The sequence below is a fragment of the Gallus gallus genome, chromosome 3 (genome assembly GCF_016699485.2).
Source record: "Gallus gallus isolate bGalGal1 chromosome 3, bGalGal1.mat.broiler.GRCg7b, whole genome shotgun sequence".
Taxonomy (NCBI): Eukaryota; Metazoa; Chordata; class Aves; order Galliformes; family Phasianidae; genus Gallus; species Gallus gallus.
Window position 1 is genome coordinate 44,465,356 of NC_052534.1, and position 23,828 is coordinate 44,489,183.

At 37.4% G+C, this 23,828-nt stretch overlaps 1 protein-coding gene across 4 annotated transcripts in view; it reads left to right on the plus strand.

The window, feature by feature from the left end:
• Nucleotides 1-23,828, plus strand: part of PARK2 (parkin RBR E3 ubiquitin protein ligase) — a 680,874-nt gene that overhangs the window by 304,782 nt on the left and 352,264 nt on the right. For all 4 annotated transcript variants that reach the window (XR_005858705.2, XM_419615.8, XM_040698150.2 and 1 more), the window contains one exon: nt 3,018-3,101. Coding sequence is in view for 2 of the 4 variants with exons in the window: in XM_419615.8 (XP_419615.4) it covers nt 3,018-3,101 (84 nt within the window). In the remaining 2 variants the exon portion in view is untranslated. The remainder of the gene's footprint in view (nt 1-3,017; nt 3,102-23,828) is intronic.

Here is a 23,828-nt window from a genome sequence, read left to right on the forward strand (position 1 = left end):
AAAGCAGAAATAATGTTTAGTAAGGAACGATGTAACAAGAAGATTTACTGTTTATACTATTAACAGGAGTAGAAAAAATCTGGGTGTTAGGATGTGTTTGTTTAATAAAAAAAAAAAAAAAAGAGTGCTTTATAATTTCTACTTGCCCTTCTTTTATAGCACCCTCTTCCAGAATGTAAAATTACATGAGATTATCCAAAGATAAATGAAAATTCTTGAAATACATTTTTCCAATTTAGAGGAATTAATAAATGCATGCAAACAAATAGGTCTATGGAGGACGAAGGATAGATTTTATGGAATGTTACCTTGTTAGTCTTGCTTGTGTTTGACAAGTCCTCACGTAGCACAGTATCTTTATGGAATAAAATTATATACTGAAAAGGGAAAATGTAATACTCCCATTAGCAGCCACTTGACCAGGTGATGGTAGTGTGTCTAACATGCTCAGTAAACCAAAAGCTTAGAAGTATATGAAAAAAATGATAATGGGATATTTAAATTGCTTCAATGTAAATTAGGTAAGCATTTGAGTCGGACCGTGATCCCAAGATTAAGCTTTTAGGTGCTGTCAGAGTGTCTTATGGAAAAGCCGTTGAAATAACTTGCAAGGGAAGATCACGCAGTGTACCTCATTTGTAGTATTAAGAGCGTGTGTCCTTTAACAGTGACCATGATATATTTACGTTTGGCATCATCCAGCTGTATGAGAAAGCCATGTATATTGTGCTTAATCTCAAAAAAGAGAAGTGGCATATAATTAAGGGTACTTCTTTAGAAGAAGTCATCTGAAAAGATTTAAATTTTCCAGGAGACGTGGAAATTATAATAGATTCAAAAATTATGTGAACAGAAATTTAAGGAGGACTGAAAGGAAGCTACAAGAACTAAACTGTGGGGAGAGAGAAAGAAAAAGGAAGGAAGGTTATTAGAATCAAGGGCTTCTTAGAGAAGTAATGGAAATAATTGGGTTAAAAGAAGTGGTTGAGGTGACTTAAATATTTTAGTGCAGTTATATAAGTAAATAAAAAGGTTTTAACTTGTAAACAGCAGAAAAACTGTCAAGTTCTTTTAAAGTATAACAAAAAGCAGATTTAGCCTGTTCATCTACTAATGGGAATAAACAAGCGTGTATGCAATGGAGGAATGGAGGAAGTACCCATTAGAAACCCCTGTGTGGGTTTGGCACAGGAGCTGTTGTTGGTAAGGACCTTTACTGGGGCCAATGGAAGGAACAAACAGAGTTAGTGCTCAAGAGTTCCAAAAGACTCAATATTAAATAGCAAAACTTGGAACGGAGTTTAAAATCTCTTTCACAAAATCCTTCTGATGTCGTAAGATGGGTGAGTGCAGGATATAGCTGATGCTATATTAAAAGAATGGAGAAAAGTTTCAGGACAAATCCAGGAAGTCAGGACTAGTAAGTCTGAAACCTGGAAGAAAATAATCTAATGTGGAGAATCTGTGAATATCTCAGTGTGTGATATCAAGGATAACTTGGGCCTTTTATAAGGTTTGGTTATGACTTCACAGCATTCCTCCTAAGAGTTCTCTGGAACTATAAACATAACAGTTATTACAAGGCAGTTGGATTTCCAGAAGATATTGATATAATTTCCTACTTAGTGACTTTAAGGAGACTAGACTGTCATATAAGACTTATGCATGGACAGACAATTTACTGAAAGGAAAAAAAGGGGAGCTTAAATGACCAGTCTTCATAGGGAAGTTACATGAGCAATGGCATCCCTCAATACAAACAAATACTGTTCATGGTGTGGTTTGCCTGAAAAGGTGTACAGTACAGTGATTAAGCTTTTCCACGGTAAATACTTTAGTAGAATAAAAAATGATGTCTGATTGAAGAAATGCAGAATGAAGATCTTAGGATACTCAATTATTAGTCAGTGAAGTAGTAGATAGAATTGAATGCTTGTTAATATTAAGTGATATGCACTGCTAAAATAAATGCAGATTGTATATATACATGATGGATTTTGAGAACTTAAAATTCAGGAATGGTATCTAGGAGGTATGACAGGTAATTCCATCAAATGCTACCTGAGTGCTTAGTACAGATCAGCAAAATCAATCACATTTTAGTAATTTTTAGGAAAGAAATAAAGAACACATTCAGAAACTCCCTCCATCTTTCCATTTGCCACTCGAGGTCGTAAGGAGATTTTGAATACTGCATGGCATTTTGGTCAAAAAGGCTCTTGAGATTTAAGAGTATTAAATATTTTATTGATATCTTATTAGTTGCTCTTTTCCATACGTGTAGGTATATTTATACTTCATATCTACTTTCCTGGCTAATTTTTATTCTCTACAGATAAAATGTTAACTCATGTGAGATTTAATATTAAAATAAATGCTGTTAGTGTTAATTTTTGAAATCTCTCATATGCTGGTATTTTTATGAATGCTTCTATACATGTCTTCGTATATGCATTCCTATTTGGTATGTCTTCATGTTAACTATAGTATTTTGCAGATGTAAAATATGAATGATGCTAATAGCAATCTTTAAATTTATTTCTTTTATTTTCTAGTGTGCTTAGCAATGAACAGTTACTTAAACAGGAACTTAGAGAAAAACTACTTAACCAGTTTTTTTTTTTATGTTCCAGTACTTCTAGTTGTGTATTTCATATCCAAACTTTGTGTCCTTCTTTTTCTCCTCTTTGCCTTCAGTAAACCATAGGCCAACCAGAAGATAAGTCTTTGTAGCTTTTTTAATAGTGATTCGTTCAGTTTTAAGCTGAGAAGACACCTCCTATTTGACTCCTGCTCACAGTTTTGAATGCAGAATGGAGGGGCTGTATATGATAATGGCTGAACTTTACTCATGAATATTGTCATCTGATTATATTCTTCCAACATTAAATTAACAAAGCTCTCTAAAAAAAACTCTTAAAAGGAATGGGGGCAGGAAAAGAGGCAACAAAACCAATTTTTATATGTTTACTTATTAAGTGTATAAGAACCCTCATATGTTTTGTTTTTCTCTGAAGGGCCCATCTTGCTGGGATGATGTGCTGATTCCAAACAGAATAACAGGTGTTTGCCAGTCCCCAGACTGCAGTGGAAACGTAGCGGTAAGATAGTCACATTTTCCCCAACTACTTTGTCACTTCTGAGAGTAATAATCTGTAGTAATTCTACCTTTATTAGAATTGTGGAAAATAATGTAAATTGACATGTGTGCTTTACATACAGGGTGTGCTTTAGATGAGGTGTAGCATTGGATAACATACATCTTCAGTTTTTAGCAAGAGTATGAAATTCATCAGTTGCTGCTTGGGATGAAGGAGGAAGGTGTTTTGTGTGATTACTTTGGGGGAGCTCTTAAATATTCAAGTATTCCTACCTTAAATGCAGAATTTAATGCTCATAAAGTATTTATGCTGATGCTTACTTCATTATTTTGGGATTATATTAATGCTCTCAAAGCTTCAAATTGGTGTTATCTTGTAAATCAGATTTTTCTTATTAGGGATTTTCAAACATTTTAGCAGAAGCTGATTCTTCACACTGCTGGTTACTTTACCTGTTCTGCCACATGTTCGCCTTTGTTTATTCAGTTTGTTTCTTGGAGTGACATTAATGAAAAGCCTGAGTAAGAAAGAGCGTAGGCATCTCAAATGCTTAAAATAAGAAAAGGGAAAATTTCCCTTTAAATATATATATTTGGATATTTTTTATTTTACATATGGTTCAATGGTATTTAATACTAAAGAGATCTTAGAAGCACTTTGTTTTCAGGAAGAAACTTCACTTGATGTGCTATTTCTGGATGCTGCTTTCAAAGACAAACACAAGACTTCGTACTTTTGAAAGGATTCTGTTCCTTGAAGCTTTTCCAGACTGGGGCATCATGAATGCATCTCTCTAGAGGCGCTCACTGTTTCTGGTGTAGTCTTCTCTTTGTCTTCCCTAGCTGCCTAAGAAGGCAGTTGTGTACCTATGTGGCTCCATAGGCATATCCTCCTTGGCCACAGATAGTGTCAGGAAGTGTTTTATCTAGCTTTAGGCACCATGCAGTTGTTTTAACATAATGGGCTTTTTGGTTGTCTCCATTTACAGCCAGCAGCAACTGATGCCTTGGAGCTTTGGGTTTCTTCACTGCGATCATTATAGTAGTGTCTCAGTGTTTTTAAAGAGGCAGGTGCGAGATGTGCTCCTCAGTGCATCAGCCTTATTGAGCATTGTTAGGTGTGTAAAAGAAAGGATGAATCTGACGTCATCCATTTGTCCCTACACCATGAAACTGGGGTGGTTGCTGATGCTGCAGCTGTGGAGTGCTCAAGATACTTTTAAAATAAATTTCAAATATGTTCATTGTAAAAATTGAAAAGTTGACTTCAGTTGATTCACACTGACACGTTTAAAACGGAGGTAAACTTGGAGTCTTTCAAGCTGTTTCACAAACAGGACCCATCCCTGGGTGAGTCAAAAGCTTAAACTTTTGGTAGCTGTCTCAAAACATTTTCAGCCAAAAGCACTTAATGTACTTTTTATCCAAGCTTTTTTTCTTAAATTCTTTATATAGGTCTATACAAACACCATTGAAACAGATGTTACTTAAATTGTAGATATTTCTCTCACATGAGTATTATTTAGTTACAGCTTGAATAGCTTTAACTGTACTTTTCATTGTTTATCTGGATAGCCAAAGGTTGCTCTTTTCAATACAGAAAAACACCATGGTTAGTTTCTCAAACCAGTAAATATATGAATGCTTTACTGATATGTGAGAGTTGAAATTTGTTAGCAAAATCACTTATGAGGAAATTACATCATCTGAGCCTTGAGATCCTTCTTTTGCTGAACCTGAGAGTTATCAGAAAACTCATTGGAAGGTGGTGAAATCTTGTTTCGTAGGTGAACAGCCATTTTTCCCTCACACAGGAATCTACCATTTTCTGACACCAAAAGTTGTAAAGCTGAAGGTTTCATGTGTCATTAGGGGCCTTTTTCTGATGGGATTCATTAAAGGAAGAAACAGATCTCCATTCTTGTCAGCTAGGGTATTCTTAAACTGGAAACATTCTCGAACTGCTGCATAACCAAGATGATTACTGCTAACCTTAGGGAAAGGATTAAGTTCCTCTTTCCCTTTAAAAGGGCAGAAATTTATTCTTATGAACCTAGTTCTCTTTTTTTAGTGCAGAGAGTACACATTGCTATGTAAAGTACTGATTCAAGGCTTTCCAGTATTTCTTTAATATTAGTAAGATTTCAAGTATCTTAGAACCGTTTTGTACAAAACACTTGAACGATGAAATTACTACTAGTTGAAATCATACTGGATTCTTCCAAGAAGGCGAAGAGGAGAAAAACAATACAATTATGTTAAATCTAAGTATAATGTATTATGCCACATGGTTAAAATTTGAATGCATGTTTTCTCAGAGCTTAACAGTGCCTGTAGCTCAGGAAAATAGACAGAAGTGAGCTATTTTTCAACCAACTGCAAGTTTTTTGTGGTCCTAGAGCTTTCTTGGTTTTGTTTTTTGTTTGCAGTTACATTAGAACACACTCTTGCTGCTGAGTAAATACAGCTGTCACAGGCAGTTGAACAAAAATTATGGCATCTATACCTTAAATGAAATTTTAGCTGCTGTTCTTTTGAGGATCTGGTGTTTATTTGTTTTTTTTTTTTTTTTTTTTTTTTTTGTGGAAAAGGGTAATAAAATTTGATATACTTTTGGTGAGTTCAAGCATATCTTTACAAGAAATCTGATTGCATTTGATACTAAAACCTTTATTCAAACAAACAGCTTCCTTACTCAAAATATTACTGCGAAAGTGTTATAATGCTGAAACCTTTTCAGTTGTCTGAAATGTATAATGAACATACTTCAGATTGTGAAGAGGACTTTTCTGCTTCTGTGTATTAAAAAAAAAAAAATGTATATATAAAATTTTGTCTCTTAAGCTTATGTTATTCAAAAACCATCAAGAACCACAGAAGTAATACAGCTTTATCCACAGATAGAAACAAAGCTGTAAGACTGCTGTAAACCTCTTTCATAGCAATTGGTTCTGTATCAGCCCCCCACTCAAGGGAATGCGCGTTGCCGCTTGCCACAGAGGTCACTGAATGACACTGCTGTGTCTCCAGTACAATATGGCAAATTTCTTAAACTGTTGAGAACTGGAAATTGTATTACTGTTCTGTATGTGCTGTTGAGGTGCTCAGTTGACATGCAGAAGGTGTTATTCTGTGCCTTAAAGTCCCAAATAATAATGGAAGGGTTAATCAGGATTATAGATCTGATGTGGTTCAAGTCGTTGTGAATAAGGAATAATGAAATGACTTAAATGGAAATCTGTCTCAGTTTTTTATATGTTTCAAAGTGAAGATCATGAATTTTATATTCCTTATGAAAGAAGATAAACTGTCCATCCTCACGAGAAGAAATAAAAATACTTCTGTTATCTCCTCCTGAAAACATACGCTGCCTCTCTAAATACTGGGTTTCCTTAAATACCAGTATATTGTTCAAATCAAGCGTTATAGCAACTTCCTGAGTCCGGAGCACAGATTGACTTCTTGGATCACTTATTTTTTTCTGGTCTGGGAGGTGGTGGAGTCACCAACCCTGGAGGTGTTCATGTATGTATCAATCTCACATGACATCTATAATGGTACAGTGGCAAGCCAGTACATATTATCTTTGAACTCCTAAATTTTGAATTTGAGTGGGGCAAGTCATTTCTAGCAATGATTGCTTTAATCTATCAGGAACTTTGATAGATGTGTTTAACAATAGTTTTATACATTGGAACATAAAGAAAGAAGTTTCATTTCTTGACTCAGTTTCATTCATTTCCATGATGAACTGTTGTAGAATCATAAAATTGTGTGAGTTGGGAGGGCCTGTATTTCTGATGGCATATGGTCCAATTTCACTAATTTGTGGAGGTAGAATTTTCTCATCCATCTTTGGACAGATGTAGCTGTACTAAGCCAAGTAAGGTCCAACTTGAATTCAAGTCTTATTCCAAGAGTACATGAGCGGGTCTGAATGACAGAAAGCACTTTTTTCATTGTGAGTGTGACCAAGCACTTGGAAGTAATCCCTGGAGTGACTGTGGCCTCTTGGTCATGTTCTAAAGCTGTCTTATCATGGTACTGGGCAACTGACTTTGGGGGGGCCCTTGAGCAGGACTCACAGCATTTCTTCAAGAAAGCCACTTACGGGTGTTCTTGTAGCGGCCAAAGCTCCCAGAGCAAATGGATACTCTTGGGGAGTCTGAGTGGTCCCTGCCTCAGTGGCAACGGGAGTCTCTTCAAGTGTCCATGCAGCAGCCTCTTGGTCTGCATGGGATGCAGCTCCCCCAGGTGTGATTTTACACTGGAGAAAGTGTGCCGGAGCAATTCCAGCTGCTGCCTTCTCCACGTCCAGTGTGCTCAGCTCTGTGGCAAGCGGCTAGTAGGGTGTCAGTCCCCTCGTAGCCACCGCAGGCTGAATCCCTCTCTGTGGGCCTGGAAATCTGTCCTATGCTGGCTTGCCCAGGAGGGTGGCGAGGAGGTGCATGACAGATGTCTTGGAGGCATGGGCAGCAAGACGGTTACAGATGTGAAACTGCAGACATTTGAGTTGGAAACTGTTGTGCCAGATGTGCCTGGCTGTGTCTCGAAGGACTGAGTCTTTGCTGCAGCGCATCTCCACAGCCACCTCATGCTGCTCCTAACAACAGCCTCTGCCTACTCTAAGGTGAGGAAGGCGCGAGTCCTCTTGCGGTGCCCCCAAGCATTAGCTTGATGTGGAGGATCCTGGAGGAGGCAGTGGTCAGCCTGAGTTTGCAGAAGCGAGTGGAGGGCAGCACCTCTAGCCAGATTGTGGATGACTGAGGCATAGCTGCCCAGGCTTCTGTCACCAGCTCCTGGAACCAGGTTGCAGTTTTCTGCACATCTAGGTAGGAGCTGGTGCAGAGGGTGTGTAGGAGGCTGGCCATCTGCTTTCTCCTCAGCTTCTCAGGGTTGTGGAGGAAGCACAGCATGTCTCTCACCATGTGCACGTGCACTGCAGCTGCATGCGGATGCAGGATTTCCTTGCCCCGTTCTTCCCTTCAGGGTCCTGTTCCAAGTGGAAGGTGTGTCTGGGGGGTGGGTTCAGCAGCACAAGCAGGCAGTAGAGGATATTCCTATGAAGGATGCTGTTGTATGGGTTTTTTAGTAACTTGTTTATTTCATTATTTTTCTCTTCCCCAGACTTATTGCCTTCTTTAGAGTTTATGAGCAATTACTTTTTATTCCAGAAATTTAATAACTATTTTGCATATCAAAGGGCTAAGTGATGATGACTACTATACCAGCTTGGAAAGTAGAATTTGATTAATCTGTGTGGGAAATAATATTTTGAAACATATCAGTTAAATCCATCTAACATCAATTTTAGTGTGTTAGTCTCATAATCAAAATGTCAATTCTGTATAAAATGCCACAGAGAAACCTGTATAGATAATTTATTTCATTAAACTTGAAATCAGGTAAAAATATCAGGTTATTCTGATGGTATCTAATTACCATAAGTCATTGTTGGTTGACATTAATTACACATTCTTCCTTTTCTTATCAAGTACCATATATATCTAGGGCTGATCTCAAGCTTACACACTCGTAATTACCTAATTTGCCTCATATAATACTGCCCTAGATTATGTCTTTATATGCTTTTGTTCATGTAAAATTATCTTAAATCTCTAAAGAGTGTTTTGTTTTACTTCACCACCAGTGTGTTCTGTAAGGCAGTGTGTGCATGAGGAGAAGGGGGAAGAGTTGCAAAAAAGAAAACAGCACAGATTTCAGAGTAATCTACAAAAGTATTGTAATTAAGTTACAGTTTGTGTGTGTGTGTGAGGTCTTTAAACGAATGTCCTTAACAGCAATTAACGGTGGAAGTAGTCATTTTGGACAAGTGAATGGTGAAGAAACAGGCGTTTGACTTTTTTAGTATTTGAAGGTCCGTTATGTGTTTTGGAGTTCTTTGCATTGTAGTTGCAGATTATTTTAAGTGTTTTTAGTTTTTTTAACTTTCCTGTTTCATATTTGGAAAACTATAATTAGATCATTGTTTCATAGATGTTCTCAGAGTAACCTTATTCTGGAGTCAATCAATTTTTTGCTTATAAAAAAAAAAATCTGTTACTGCACTTCTTACAGCAGAAAAATCAATGATTGGTGAAAAGAAAAAAATGAATTATAAAGTAGAGTTGGTTCTATACTAAGACAGAAAAACTGAATTATTTATCTTGGAGAGAAAGCTGAAGGTGGTTTTTACTATTAAGATCTGTCTGTGTTGTTTTTGTTTTGGTTTTTGTTGGTTTTTTTTTTTTTTTTTAAGAATATGCACTCTTTTCCAGTGTAGAAATACAGCATTTTCACAGTGTTTTGGACATGTTTTACGGGCCAAAAACAAATGTCAAAGCCCACCACTAGCAAATATACCAAGCGTGGTTTAGACCATTTAGTTACATATTACACGGGTTACTCTTTTGATGAAGTATTTCTTAAGAAAATACATTTTTTGACTTACGCGTAATTTTTGAGACCATAAAAAATGTAAAACAAATCAAGCTGAGTCTTTGGATCTATTCTTCAGTTTTCTCATATCACCAATGCAGTTATAAGAGTTCCTAGTCATTTTTGTCAGCTGAAATTGCGCAGACATTTTGGAAAACAGAGGAACTTGTACAGTTATACTCTGCATTGAATGGTATTGGGAAGTTCACATCTCCTGTATTGCCACCACCACTTCTGTTTACATGCAAGGAAATGTTACAGTTTTGTAAAAGATCAAATGAAATATTTTCAAGATTACAATGCCTTCTTCAAACAAATTCTCTGCCCTTTGATGTTCTTCTTAAGTGGTTAACACTGCTTCTGAAAGAAAAAAGAAATCCTTTGTTGCTCGTTATTTTTGCATCTGTCTTTCAATTCCAGAAAGCCTGATTCGAAAACATGGATATTAATCATGCTTTCAGAGCTTTTTTTTTTCAGTGTCTTACTTTGTCTTCTGTGAACAATTACTTTGCATCATTCCCAACTACCAGGTTTTACTTTGAAATTGCCTTTAGAAAGCAAGTAGTTCTTTTGAGCACAACTTCACAGCTCTTTCAATGATAGTTCTTCAAAACTTTTCAGATAGTGTTGATGACTTTGAGAGCCTGTAGAGCTGAGGATCTGTCCTGTTAGAGGAATCATTAAGAGTTTTTTGTAAGACTCATAGCTCTGATTAGTTTTCAGCTTTTCCTTTGTGACTCCCCTAGATTTTTTTAAAAGAGCACTTAAGTATCTTATAAAAGATCATTTTTATATTTTGCAGGATAGTCAACGTCCCAGGTGCAACGTTAAGGAATATTAAGAGCATAGTTATTTTTGATGCAGCAAAATCCTGTGTCACTCACAGCCCATCTAGTTTCCTTGGGTATGGTGAAAGAGAGAGAGATGGTATCAGTAAGCCAAAGAAAAATGAAAATTTGCCTTTAAAGTCCTTGAGACTTTTATCTCTTTTAGGAAGTCTGAGGAGCATGCTGATGATGCTTTGCAGTGAGTAACTTCTTTGTACCCGTTCTTCTGTATTAGCTGTCATAAAGACTTAACAACAGTAATGTTGCACTGCTGTGCCGGGTTTGTACTGCTCCTTACTTTGGCCTGGTAATGTCTTCCAGTTGTTCCTATGTTCAGAACAACTGCTATTGCACAGTAAGACTGTGGAACTCAATCACAGTGCATTGTGGAAGTTAAAAAGTGTTCAAAAAGTGAGGAATTAATGGCCGAGAAATCCATTGCTTCCTAATAAATGCAAAGATACTGTTTCCGTTTTAGGAAGTCAAAGCTGAAAGTTGCTGAGTTGCTGGGGGTTGGAACATACTCTAGGCAAATACTATGTTAGGTTTGCACTGTGTGTGTGTGTGTGTGTTTGCGGTGGGAGGGAGGAGTTAGGGAGGCTGGTATATTTTGGTTGTTGGTGAGTGTTTTTGTGTTTAATTTGCACACAGATTCTAGGCACCTACTGCTAACTTGCTATTAGAGACAAGACACGGGGCTAAATGGACTGGTGCATGATCTACACAGCCATTTCTCAAATACCCAGATTTTACCAGAGCAGGTGGCTTGAAGAAGTTAGATATATTGGTACACTGAGCTTAGAAGGATAAATGTGACAAAGTACTCATCAAAATCTATATACATGCTCAAATTGTTCAGTTTATGCAGGGAGTTTGTACGCATACAGAGATTTAGTTACAGCTTGCTAAATATAAGTGGGAAGCACAGTCCAAATTCAGTATATTATGTTCTTAAACCTGAGAGGAAGGTGGGAGGATATGTGACTCCCACTAGTACGTGTTATTGCCATAACACAGTCCTGAGCCTGGTTGTGAGAACAGCACCATTGTCATTCTATTTATGTTGTACACTGCTCTACAAGTCATTTCTACAGATTACATGGAGGTGATTTTACTGTTCAAATGTTTGATCTGTTAAAGTTTTTTAAAACTTGTAAGCATTCAGGGGCCCAAATGAATAGAGAAACAGTAATTGAAACTATGAATTAAGTGCTGTTAGTTTGAAACTTGCAAACTCAAGAAGCAGAATCCATTCCAAATCTTAGCATTGCATTTGTTCTATTTTAGAAAACACACCCAAATTTTAGTTCAAATACAGAATGTTTGATACATATTTCTGCAAGCACTATGATAACTTTTCTAGTGTATTCAAGGATGGTCTTTTGTAATTCAGTAATGCTCACACAGTGGTGTTGTTTTTTTTTTGCTTGCTGCACATCTCATGACCAGTATGCTACTGTCTGTAGCTGTTGTAAATTCATTACTGATGACTGAAACCTTGGACTTTCACTCAAGCGTGTGACCTATTCTTCCAGTCATCTATGAGTAAGCTGGATGAAAATGATTTTGTTAGGGTGCAGTACAGCTATCTAGAAGTCTCTCCTCAGAAACATCAGACAGCATTTATATGGAGGAGCACACTCTTCGCATCTAGCGAGCACTGCGATTGAGTGGTTAATAACCATCATTTTGCAGGTTAGCATATTATGTGATACACTCTGTTAGATCTAAAAACTGCCGCGAAACTTACTTTGGCATGAAATCTGTTTCCCACCTCTGGTATGCATGCTCAGTGTTCTGGTCTGAGATTCTAAAATGTGAATGTAGTAGGTTTGATTAACAATATCTACTTTTCATTTGGTCTAGCTGTCTCCCAGGGACCGTGCCTATAACTGATTGAGGATCAGTTTGTGTGTTCTTTCATTTGTCTTCTGCTTCTGTCCATACAGCTTATGAAATAAGTTCACTTTTACAAATCACAGTGAAATTGAAAATGAGCACATGCTGCTTATAGAATCCATAGTTGTGTGGAAATAACACAACTGACAGTTTTTCTCACTGCGGTAATTCATGCTGAGAATGCTGCTACGAATTACGATCACTATGCCTCATGGTCCATGCCGGTGTGGATGCTTCCTGAGTAACTACTGTCAGAAATGCCTGATTTCTTAATGTTACAGCTATACAGGACATCTCAAATGCGGTTGTTTGCTGCATACAACATGTATTTTTAGCTTAGAAAAGATGTGTGGAAGCAGAAGTTCTTTTGTTTCAAGCCTGAAAGCTTAAATTGTCATGACAGATGTCTTTCTGACTGTTTTCTGCCTTAATGGTTCAGCACAGGAAGGTACTGAAAGTTTACACCCAACTTTAAATACACAATCTGCTGTAGTTAATACCATTCTGTGTTTTAAGCAGCTGCCCCAATGGGATGTCAATTTGAATATTTATTAATTAACTGTATAAATACATGAAAATAGCTTACTGAAGTTCTTACAGTGACATAAGAAATACTTAATACTTCAACTGGATTGCTGCAAGGATGCTTGGAGTTCAAGTGTGCTCCCTTTGCTTCAGCACAATTAATGATTTAAAACATGTCCTAAATTTGTCAAGAGTGCATTATCTGCAGGCTGTGGTACCGTGCAAGAAAGCAGTTCTTGCAAGTCTTTGTGCGATCTTATGTGTCTAAGAAATACATCTGCTGATCAGTTACACTATACATCATAGTAGCTCTTTAGGAGTTCAGTAAATGTATGGGATATTCTGAAAATTCGGTATTTCAGTTTCTCTGCTCTAATACTTGAAAGCACAGGAGCAAAGCAACTGCAGGTAGCGCTTTTTTGGAGAAGCCACATGTGCTTACACTGCTGCCAGGAAATGAGGGGAACCAGGTTTCATTCTTTTGATGTGCAAAGCTCTGTCTCACTCTGATGCTGCCCTGCCATTGCAACATCACAATCAACACAGGAGTATTCATGTTGCACTGGTTGGTTTTGTTTTCCTTTGCTTTAAAGAAAAGCCACTCACTTCCTCTGATGGCATGATAACTAGTAGGAAGTAACTGCTCACTAAACACTACTGTTAGAATGCCTTAGAAGGTGTAATTGTATCACAAATATCAGCCCCCTATAAATTTGCAGTTGTGAAGTTGAGGGAAAAACAACAGTAGTGTTGGAGCAGATTGATTTCTGGAGGCTTTACCTTAAACACCACTAGACAATAGTGCCTTGCTTGCAGGATCACTAACCTGTCAATAAGGATTTGCTGCGATGGCTTAATTCTTTGTAAATCAGTTTTTGCTGTGGTGGAATTCTGTGAGAATCTCCTTTGACTGCTTTTTCTAGCTTAGAGAAATCTGACCTACCAGACCTGTACAGCTTAATTAAACTTTAAACTATATTCTAAACAAGAGTAGAAGTCTCAATTATTCTTTGAGAATGTGTAGATTATATAAAAGGTATGTGAACCAAGAGAAGATCCATACTGAAACAGTGCATATTAATAACAAAAATGCAACCAACAACCTGAAGTCAAAACCAAGAGGCAGTGGTTAGAAGAATTTTAAAGCCCCACATACACTAGCATAATATTCACTGCTACATTTAAAGTAAGGCTGTTTTCCATAATTCTATTCATTTTCTTTTTACTTTAAAGTCTACACAGTGCCATGTGTCAGATACTGAGTTCATTTTGAGTATATTTAACTAGTCTCAGAACATGCTTTTCAAGGGTCCAGTTCTCACTTTCATATGTACAAAGCTTCTCTAATTGGGAGAAGCTTAAAATAAAATAAATAGGGTTTACTATACTATATGAAAGAGATTTTCTTAGAAAAAATGCTTACTCTTCAGTCAAGTGACATCTCAGGTTGCATTCCTGTCCTGGTTTCAGCCAACATGCATTTAATAGCACACTGGTGTTTTGACTGCTGTTGAGTGGTGAGACGCTCGTGGCCTCTCACTGGGGAAGAGCTGTTGCAATGGTGGTGTGGGGCAGGGGGTGGTGATCTGAACCCATGTAGTTTAGAGGGACTGTCTGCTTACCTGGTGTTACTTTCCATAGAGAACTGTCTTCTGATACGAAGACAGTAGATGTTGCTTGTTTCCTCCAGTGTGTGGAGGACTAAGGCTTAGCCTGCTTCACTAAACAAGGGCACTGCTGCCTCTGATGGGCATGAGACAGGTGGCAGGTGTGGCTTCTGTGCTTTGTGGAGTACGTTCACTGGAAAAATCAGTCTGAGCAGTACATAGAGGACCTTAGTTTGAGAAAGTGTGTGTGAATTGTGGTGTACTTTGTTTGTTTTGCACGTAGCAATCTCAAGCATCATAAGTAGTGTCTCTAAGCTGAAGTTCTGGAGTCCAGGAATTCAGTCTCTGCCTTACGCACCAATTCAGTATTTTGCATGACAGGCTGGATGAAATATGAAGCATGTCTGTGTGTAGGAATATAGCTGTTGTAAAAGACGAGTCCCAAGTGACTGTTAATCTGAGCCCAGACAACTCCCCAAGAGACAATTAAGCCACATGGAGGAACCAGATATCCCTTTCCTTAATTTGACTGATGTCTCAGCCCCTCCTGGAAGAGTCCAGAACAATGCTTGAGAAACACTCAAGTCATGGGAGGGGGCCTGGTGTCATCTCCTTTCATTTGACTGGTGTCCAGTGTCCCAACCAATCCTGCAATTGGAGCCAACTGTAACTTTAAATAGGGGATGGTTCATCTAGCCTTCCGTTTTTCTTAGTTACTATAAATAGGTGATGGGGGGCCTGGCCTTTCTCATTTTTCTACTTTATTCTATACCACACAGAACATCACCATTCACAGGCCTGATCTTGGATCCAGGACTGGTGGTCTCTTTTTCTCTCTTTCTTTTGAAGTGTTAAATAATGTAAGACTTGAATTTACTATAAAACCACAGAGCTTTGCTGGCTATAATTGTAGGAGGGCCAACACATAAAGCACAACTGTTTTATAGAAATATCCTATTAAAGTTGATGTTTTTTCCTCTTACATATGGACCTTGAGTGTCATTTCACCTTAATGTAACTGTGAGGAGATTTGCAAGTCTGGTTTTCCCTCTCACCCTTTGCAGTCAGGATGTGAGAGCTTGCTCCGTGTGCTCAAGAACAACTCAAATTCAGGTTTTCTACTTCAGATATAAATGTGTTTATTTTTCAGCATGCTACTCAAGGAAGTCCTACTATGATTCTGGAAAAAAGTAACTAGAAAGGTTGCTTGTACTATTAATTGCAGGACCCCTTCACTCTCATAGACAGCATTTTGTAAGTGATGGATTCAGTTTCCTCTGGAGCAGGTCAAGGTATAGTAGGAGCTAAATGAGAAGTTCACACTGTAAATGTGTGAAAGGGGAAAAGCAAAGCACAACCACATCAGATGATAAGGTGCAACTTCCATCTGAAACTAAAAGGTGCATCTTTATGATGATACAGAGCTGCACCTTTGGATAGCGTATGTTTTATGGACAAATATATTTTCCGTTTTTGCTTATTACTCTGAAGGAACTGTTTTATGCAGTGTATTTATTCAAGGTCTACTATGTATGCAGAACATACGAATATAGGCTATATGTTGGAAAATTAGTTTGTGGGTTGTGTGAACTTTCCTAATGAGCATTCCTGCTGTTCACTGAGGTAATGCCTGTGTTGAGAACACAGCAATGGAAAAGAAGTGCGTGGGCAATGGTAACTGCACAGCAGCTTTTGGCAAGCACTTGCTTTTTAGTTACTTATGCTATCTATGGAGAATTATAAAGTCTGAGAAAAGACTTGTCATAATGGGCATGTTATTGCATTTAATGTTTGTGTAAACACAACACATTTGTGTGTGAAGTCAAATTCATTTTGGTTGGCTCAGTTACATCTGCAAGCTTTACATCCTGCATGGGGAACTCAATCTAAACAGAACAGCATTTCTGCATTTGGCTCTGTCTGAGCGTATCTTTGAATACAAGTCAGGCGCAGATCTACTGTCCACCAGTCATTCTGTTGATGCCAACATCCTCATTGGTGTGAATTGGAGCATCTTCCTGCAAAAAGTGGCAAACCACCATGGTGCACTCTGCATCACACACCTGTTTATAGCCCCTCGGACTTAGCACAGTGTATCTGAATCTTTATGATGAAGGCAGTGTATCTGAACAATCTATCTGATGTCAATGGTAACCTCTTGTCTTGCCTTTAAAAGACACTGATTTTGGTCACTCACTTCTATCTTCTAAAGTATTATTTTTTCATGTGTAAAATTGAAGTTGAAATAGTTTTGAAATATTTTTAGTTTTTTTTTTCAGAAGTAAATTTTTGAGGTAATTTACAAGTTAAAGCTTTGATAGCTTAAAATGTTTTGTTAAAAAAAAATCTTAGAGAATAATTTTTGAAGTGTGAAATGGAGAACTTAGTAATGTATGTTGTTTGTGAAAGCATTTAATAGCCTTCATATTATTAGATTCCTCTGTTGTTTCAGTCCATTCTTAGTCACATTTTCAAAGATAAAATATGTTCTGATTCCACTGAGGACATCAGTTGCTGTTTACACAAGTTTTTATGACTAAATTAAGAATGAATTTACAGATGTTTCTACAGATAGAAACCTACTTAGCAGAAATGATTTTGCAGTGGAGAAGTGCAGAAGAGTCCTGCCTGTAGCCCCCTACCTGGTCAGAAGAGCAGAGGAAACCAGATGAGGCAGTGGTACCATTTGGGAAGAAGGTCTGCTTCCAGAAGCAGTGGGAGATGCAAAATGTGCTGTGCTCAATGTTATTGAGAGAACCACAAGCTTAAATGTTGTTGGTAACATTTTTTATGCCCAGAGGCCAGATGGCACAGCATATCTGCAGCTACCAGATTTCCTCATGCTCCAAGGAACAAGGAGGGATGCAAACTCCCTGTTGGGAACTGTGCCCATGTGCACCTGCACGTACGCTGGGATTGAGGCTAGTGGTGGGCACCTACGGATGCAGGTCAGATTTGCAACTGTACAGATGTGCTAAATCACCTAGAAATGCTCTTGGAAAATGTATAATGGTCAACTGTTTGCTAGTGGGAGTATAGCCTTACTGTGCCCAGATACAGTTACCATTATTTTAAGTTAGGGATTTTGTTATTGTTTTAGCAATGAAGGCAATCTAAATAGATAGCTGACCAAATGCTTTTGTTTTTCCACTGTCCTGCCTCATTAAAACTAGATGAAAGTATCAGAAGTTCCAGTTCTCTTTTTATGGGTACACAAGATTCCCACTGTGTTACCTGGTGACAACTGCTTGCTGTTGACTGCTGTCAGCTGCTTAGTTTCATTCCTTTCATGGCTGCCTTGGTGAGTAGTGAGGGCCAACAAGAACCAAGTTTCTAGAGCAAAACAGTGGGCTGAGGATCATTTATCAATGTATTTTAGGGTGGGTTTCCTTTGGTTGGCTGGAATCTGGCTCTCTGAACTGATTGCTTCCCACTGAAAGAACTGAAAGGCCTTGTTCCTAGGCCACATAATTCATAAAATTATTGCCAATTCAGGGAATGCCAAACATTTGCTAGTACTCTCTGAGTCAAGAGCCAAAGGCGAGCCTATTTCTTACAGCGGCAGAGAATAACATTTGTGCTACTTCTTTCCTTTCTCTTTCTCACCTTTCCCGTTATAATCAGTGTCTTGACTGTTATGTCCTCATTCCTGTCCTGATCCCCATAGATCAGGCAGGCATTGGAAAGATGGCAGAACAAAACATTCCATCTTTCAAAGCTGAGGTACAGAGATGAGGCAGAGAGCCACTCCTGTAGCATTACAGCCTAATTCTGTCTGTATGCTGTCCTTACATAAACACCGATGCTACCCCTGAGGCAGACCTAGTGCTAAATGGAAAGTGTCTTAGTACTGCCTTTTGGCTGTGTTACGACTCATAGATCATCTGTATGGTTAACGGATGGGTGTGAGACTCTAGGACATTGGTGATATTAGCTGAAGGCTGAAAACCTGAAGCCAAAAATAACATTTTGTTTGTTTTTCCTGTGGTTGTTGCATTAATGATACCTTTTTGTTAAAGATTTTTTCAAAGCTTTTCATCAGCTTTGAACCTGACTAGTTCTTTGATATCCAGGGATGGACAGAATTTAAATATTTTGGTTATAATTAGGATCAGATGGATGAGAATCTGATGTATATACGGTAGAGCCATGGCAATATTTGTAGACTAGACCATGAAATTGGCTGTGTTGTTTGCAGTACTGATGGAAGGTAACTAGTTACAGAAATGATTCATTTACTTAGATATTTATGACTTGTTAGCTCTGCAGACATCTCTGAATCTCAAGATGAGATTTTTGGGGGGTGATAGCACAACTTAATGTCACCTGTGAATTATTTACAATTCAAGTATGGGAGTTTTGTTTCTTATACATTTTAGATTTATGCTCTAATCTTTTAAAATTCTTCATCGCTGTCTTTACCACAAGTGTTTGTTGGTGTGGTTGAAGAAAAAAAAAAAAAAAAGAAATCACTCAAAGCTGTAATAGCAGACAGCTTTTTGTGCTGTAAGAAGCACAGGCTGAGGATCTGATGTCATATGGTATTTGAGATTTTTCCCTCCTTGAGCCCTTTTTGTGGCTGACGTTCCCATATAAAAAATCAAATCTGATTGCCTGAGGAAATTAAGCTCAGAGTAAAGTGTTGATTCTCTACAGGAAACACTTAGTAAGAAATTTGAACAGTTGGATTCTACTTTAAAAGAGATTTAAGGGGAAGTTTAAATTCTAGAAATCAGCACTAATGTTCAGGATATGCTGATTATAATACATGCTAAGCAGCTACTGTTAAACTGATACTTGTGCTTCTTTTACTTTTTTATGCTGCCTTTGTCTATTGCCAAATTAAATCTAAGTATATGCTTTTTACAGACACTGAAATTTAATATCTCAACACTTCATCGTTCTTTTCAGGAAATGTTTCAGCTTAGTTTTGAGGTCTGCATGATTATGAACTCTATTTTAACAAGGGGCCCTATACTATGCTGGATCTCTCTTAAGTGATGTTTTCTCATTGAGTCCCATAAAGGCATTTATTTCAAACCTCACACTTCTGTCAGCATCCATGAGCTGTTGTACTGTTCTACTGTGTATTCTACGTTGGAGATTCTGAGCATTTGAAAGTCTAAGGCTTGAGACTTTTCCTTTTATTCTTGCTGATTATTCTGATTCTATTCTGAATTATGTAAGTCTGAGATCAGGTACTGAGTTTTTGATGTACTCTTTATTTTCAAATGGAAAAACTGAAGAAATGCTCTGTTTTTCTGGCAAACAAATGTTACTTGAATGCAGAGATCACTTCTTTTGAAAGAGCAGTATTGGGATGTGAATAGCTAATGTGACCAACATCTGCAATCTTTGTATCACTGTATTTCTGAAACCTATTAACGATCATACACCTCTAAATCCACTGCCACTTGACCTCCATTATTGTTCTGCTTAATCTTAATAGACAACTAGTAATGATCCACATACATTCTTCTACTTTTTGTAGTGATCAGATGACACTTAAACAGTTATGTGCTGCAGCTTAAATGCTGTTTGAGTACTATGGACAAATCCTTTCCCTTGGAACAAGTTTTGCTTTTACATAACCAAGGATGTCATCCATGTAAACCTTTGTATGAATGCATTTATCATTGATTTGCCTAGCAGGTGACCCAGCTAGCCATGCTTGGCTTAGGAAAGTCAGCTGAAAAAGTCTGCACCTCTGATATTGCGAACAAGCATTGAGGTATCTTTTGATTCTACACCTAATTATATTGCTAAAACGTGGATTATGGTTCTTTTTTTTTTTTTAATCTTAGAAGTTGTATAGGACTTAGAGTCTTTTCTTAGTACAACCAAACCGTGCAGAGTGGTAATTCATAAATAAATCCATAAGTCTGTGTACTACATGATGCACACAGTGCTCAATACCTCATTTGAGGCTCTTATCTCTTGAGCTGCATAAAGAAATAAGGAAGTAGGTAGTGAGACCACTGTTTCGTCCAGGATGTCTCCCAGTAACAAAAGCTGGTCAAAATCCTGTTGGCTCACAGAAGGAAGTGAAGCAGTCTTACATATACAACACCGTCTTGAGTCAATGACAGATTAATTAAAGAACTGACTGCAGTAATCTCTTAAGAATTGTCCTTTGGCTGCACAGCCTTCCTCATTATTTAAACAATGGAACTCAAACAGCTCTTCTGTCTGACATGTTTCTTTTTTGTTTAACTTTAAAAACTGCACCTGGTCCATATATAGGTAACGTGTCATGTTTTCTAAATTTTTCAGTAGGGTGAGATTCCTGTGCTCAGGAATGCCACTGCCTGCAGTTCTGCTGGGATGTTGGAACCTTAAAATGTCTCTTCTTAGAGACGAACCCAGTTCTTCCCAAAACATCTCTGAAAACATGCTAGATTTGAAGGCTGTTCTGAAGTGGGTTTCTTCCAGTTTGTTGTAAGATACAGTGAATACTTGCTTAAGTTTTTACTTGGAAAAGGCAGCAAAGCCTTATCACAGAAGTGTGTCAGAAAGATACGGAAGTTCTCTCTCTTTCATGAGAATAATTCTGGTATTACATGAATAGAGATGTATAAGGGCTAATCATTTGAAAAATGGAAGCTGTATTTTCAATATCTTAACGAGTAACTACTTATCAGTTCTAAGTAAATGCGTGCATTATGCATGTGGGAAAAAAAAACACAGAACACCACCACCTTAAAGCCTTATCTCAATCCATAATTTATTAAGAAAAGGGAACAAGGAATTCAGTGTGATCTTAGAATTTTGAAGCAGTTATCACAGCAGTGAGTTAGAAGTGTATACAGAAACTATTTCATGTGTCTTGAGTTGCACATCAGCTGAAATGCAAGCTATCGATGCTTGTTTGCAAAGAACAGTACTGTTTCTGACAGTACATTTTACTAGGATGAGGAATGCCCATTAAAAGGGTACTGTTTGTCTGGGACTGTCTTTCATTATTCACTGGCAGGTGCTAGTCTCACAGTGAAGGTTTAAGCATCGCTTTGATCACTTTAATTACTGTGCCAGCTTGATCATGTAGAAGACAGTTTGCTTGTAGTCAGAAATTAGGGATATGCAAACTTCTACTTATCTGGTAAGATGGAATTTAGGGAGATAGGTTTTTGAGTGGGTGGGTTATTTTCCCTTCCCGATATAAGTAAGGTGTTTGTTCGTTTTTTTTTTTAGAAATTGGAGTATATTTTCCTCATATGGAAGAGTTTCTTGGAAAGCTGCATGCAGTTACCATGCATCTTTGCACCTTTTCTTTCCCCCCTGCAATTTTTACTGAGTTGCATGACACAAAAAATGGTAACAGGAATAAAGAAAATGACAAAGTATGTAACAGCAGTGCCTGCTCCTTTCACTGAATAACAATCTATCAGATGCACTGCCAAGAAGATGACATTTGTAATGTTTAATAGAATGTTCACAATTTCATGGGAACTATGCCTTTAGGCAACAAAATGATCTAAAGGTATTCACTGCAATAGAAGGTGATCATAAAAGTACTCACTTTCAGAACTTAGAAATTTTTTGTAAGCTTTCTCAGTAATTCCTTCACATCCGTACTCACTGCAGATAAGGAATACTGAACAAAAACGGAAAATGTCATTCATCAAATTTTCATTTATTTATTTATTGCTAATTGAGAAAAAATGCAGTATGGTGGTATAATGTTATTTTCCTGTTTTTAAGTATTTTAGAAGTGGTCAGATAGCGATGTAGACTGCATAAAATTTTACCTCTCTCTTTTATGTTGTCCTATAAACTTAGTTTATTGTGAGGTTAAAATTGTGACAATAGTGTCTTATGCAGAAGCATATAAATTAAGTATGGAAAGCTATTTTGATGCTTATCTAAAGAAGCGTAACTACAGCTTGTATAATATGTATGCCAGTAGTTCAAATCTGGCTAATCTGGTGGATAGCTGCTGCTCGCCTCTTCAGGAACAGCAGAGATCCAGCCCAGGGAGCTCTCTGGGCCAGCACACCATCATTCGTGAAGAAGTTTACTAAAACTGAAGCTTCAGGCAGTATGTTTGTTTGGGATATAATCTTGTAAACATATCCTATGTAACAAATATTTATGAATTATTCACACAATGTATAAACTCAAGCCTCTTAAGTTTTTAATTGTAACTGCAAACTAATCAAGTTCATGCCTTTTAAAATCCTTTAAAAAACCAGGATATGTGTTAGGATGATTAAAAATAAATGGGGAAATGCCAGAACTGTCAGGTGCTCGCACTGCATTTTCAGGGCCTGAACCTGCTGTGTTTCAGAGCTCCCGCTGCAGCGCTGGTGACTCAGGCCTGAGGAAGCACTGTCCTGCTGAGCTTTGTGCAGCTGGGCACTGTGCAGGCCAACATCTTTTACGAGGGTTCACATTTCATACATGAATTATTTTTATTGCATTGTGAGTCTCAACACACTCATAATGACTATTTATATTCTTTAATCTTGAAAATTTAGTCTACAAACTATTCAACATAGAATCTAAGGGATTTTTTTCCTCCAGTTTTAAATAGCCCTCTATTCTTTTGGCACTTAATGTTGAGATTTATTATTTTTTTAAATTGCAGTTTGCTCAAGCAGGCGATTTCTCAGCATATAGTTTCTGAGGATGGTAATAATTTCTTTTGTTATTTCAAATAATATTTTTGCATTCTGTAATGTTCCCTGTTGAGAAACACCAAAGCATTTTATAAATGCAATTAGCAGAGGAGTTTTCTTAAAGCAGTTTTAAGGCTGATAAGCAGAAGTATAGAGAAGTAATTTTCCCAGGGTTGCTAAGAGAGCCATTTGGGAATGATTTGGGAATGTAGCCTCATTCTTCTTTTTGTTTTTCTTCTTTAATTTGGTGGCCTTGGCTGTTTTCACATGAAAGTCCATGGTTATTAAATCTTCTAAAAAAAAAAAAACAGAAGTAAGAAAATGTTTGAGTCTGAGGATTTTCCATGTATTTTAGAGCTTAGCTCCTTTTTTGCTCAGGTTTTTTTTTTTTTTTTTTTTTTTTTTTTTTTTTTTTTTGCTTGTGACCCAAAGCAAATTTTATTACAGGAGGGAATGAGTTTATATAATATATGCATCTTTTCATTGTATACTTCTTTGACCATAGTTTTTCTATTCAGGAGCAGTGATTCTTCAGTATTCTCTTAGTTCTGTGTGGAATATGTACTAAAGGAAGAAGGTATTTTCGGGTCTTCTACTGCATTAAAAGCAATCCATCTTACCATTTCATGCCTTCAGAACAAGAAGGGGAAAAAGAAAATAGAATTACAGAGCAAAGAAAACCTAAGCTCCAAAACCATATAATACAAAGATTATGGGTTTGTTTTTAAAAGTTGAAAATAAATTAGTTACAGGTTGTTTAAGGTTTTATGTACTCCAGTTGAATATGTACTTCTGTTGCCTCATACATGATTGC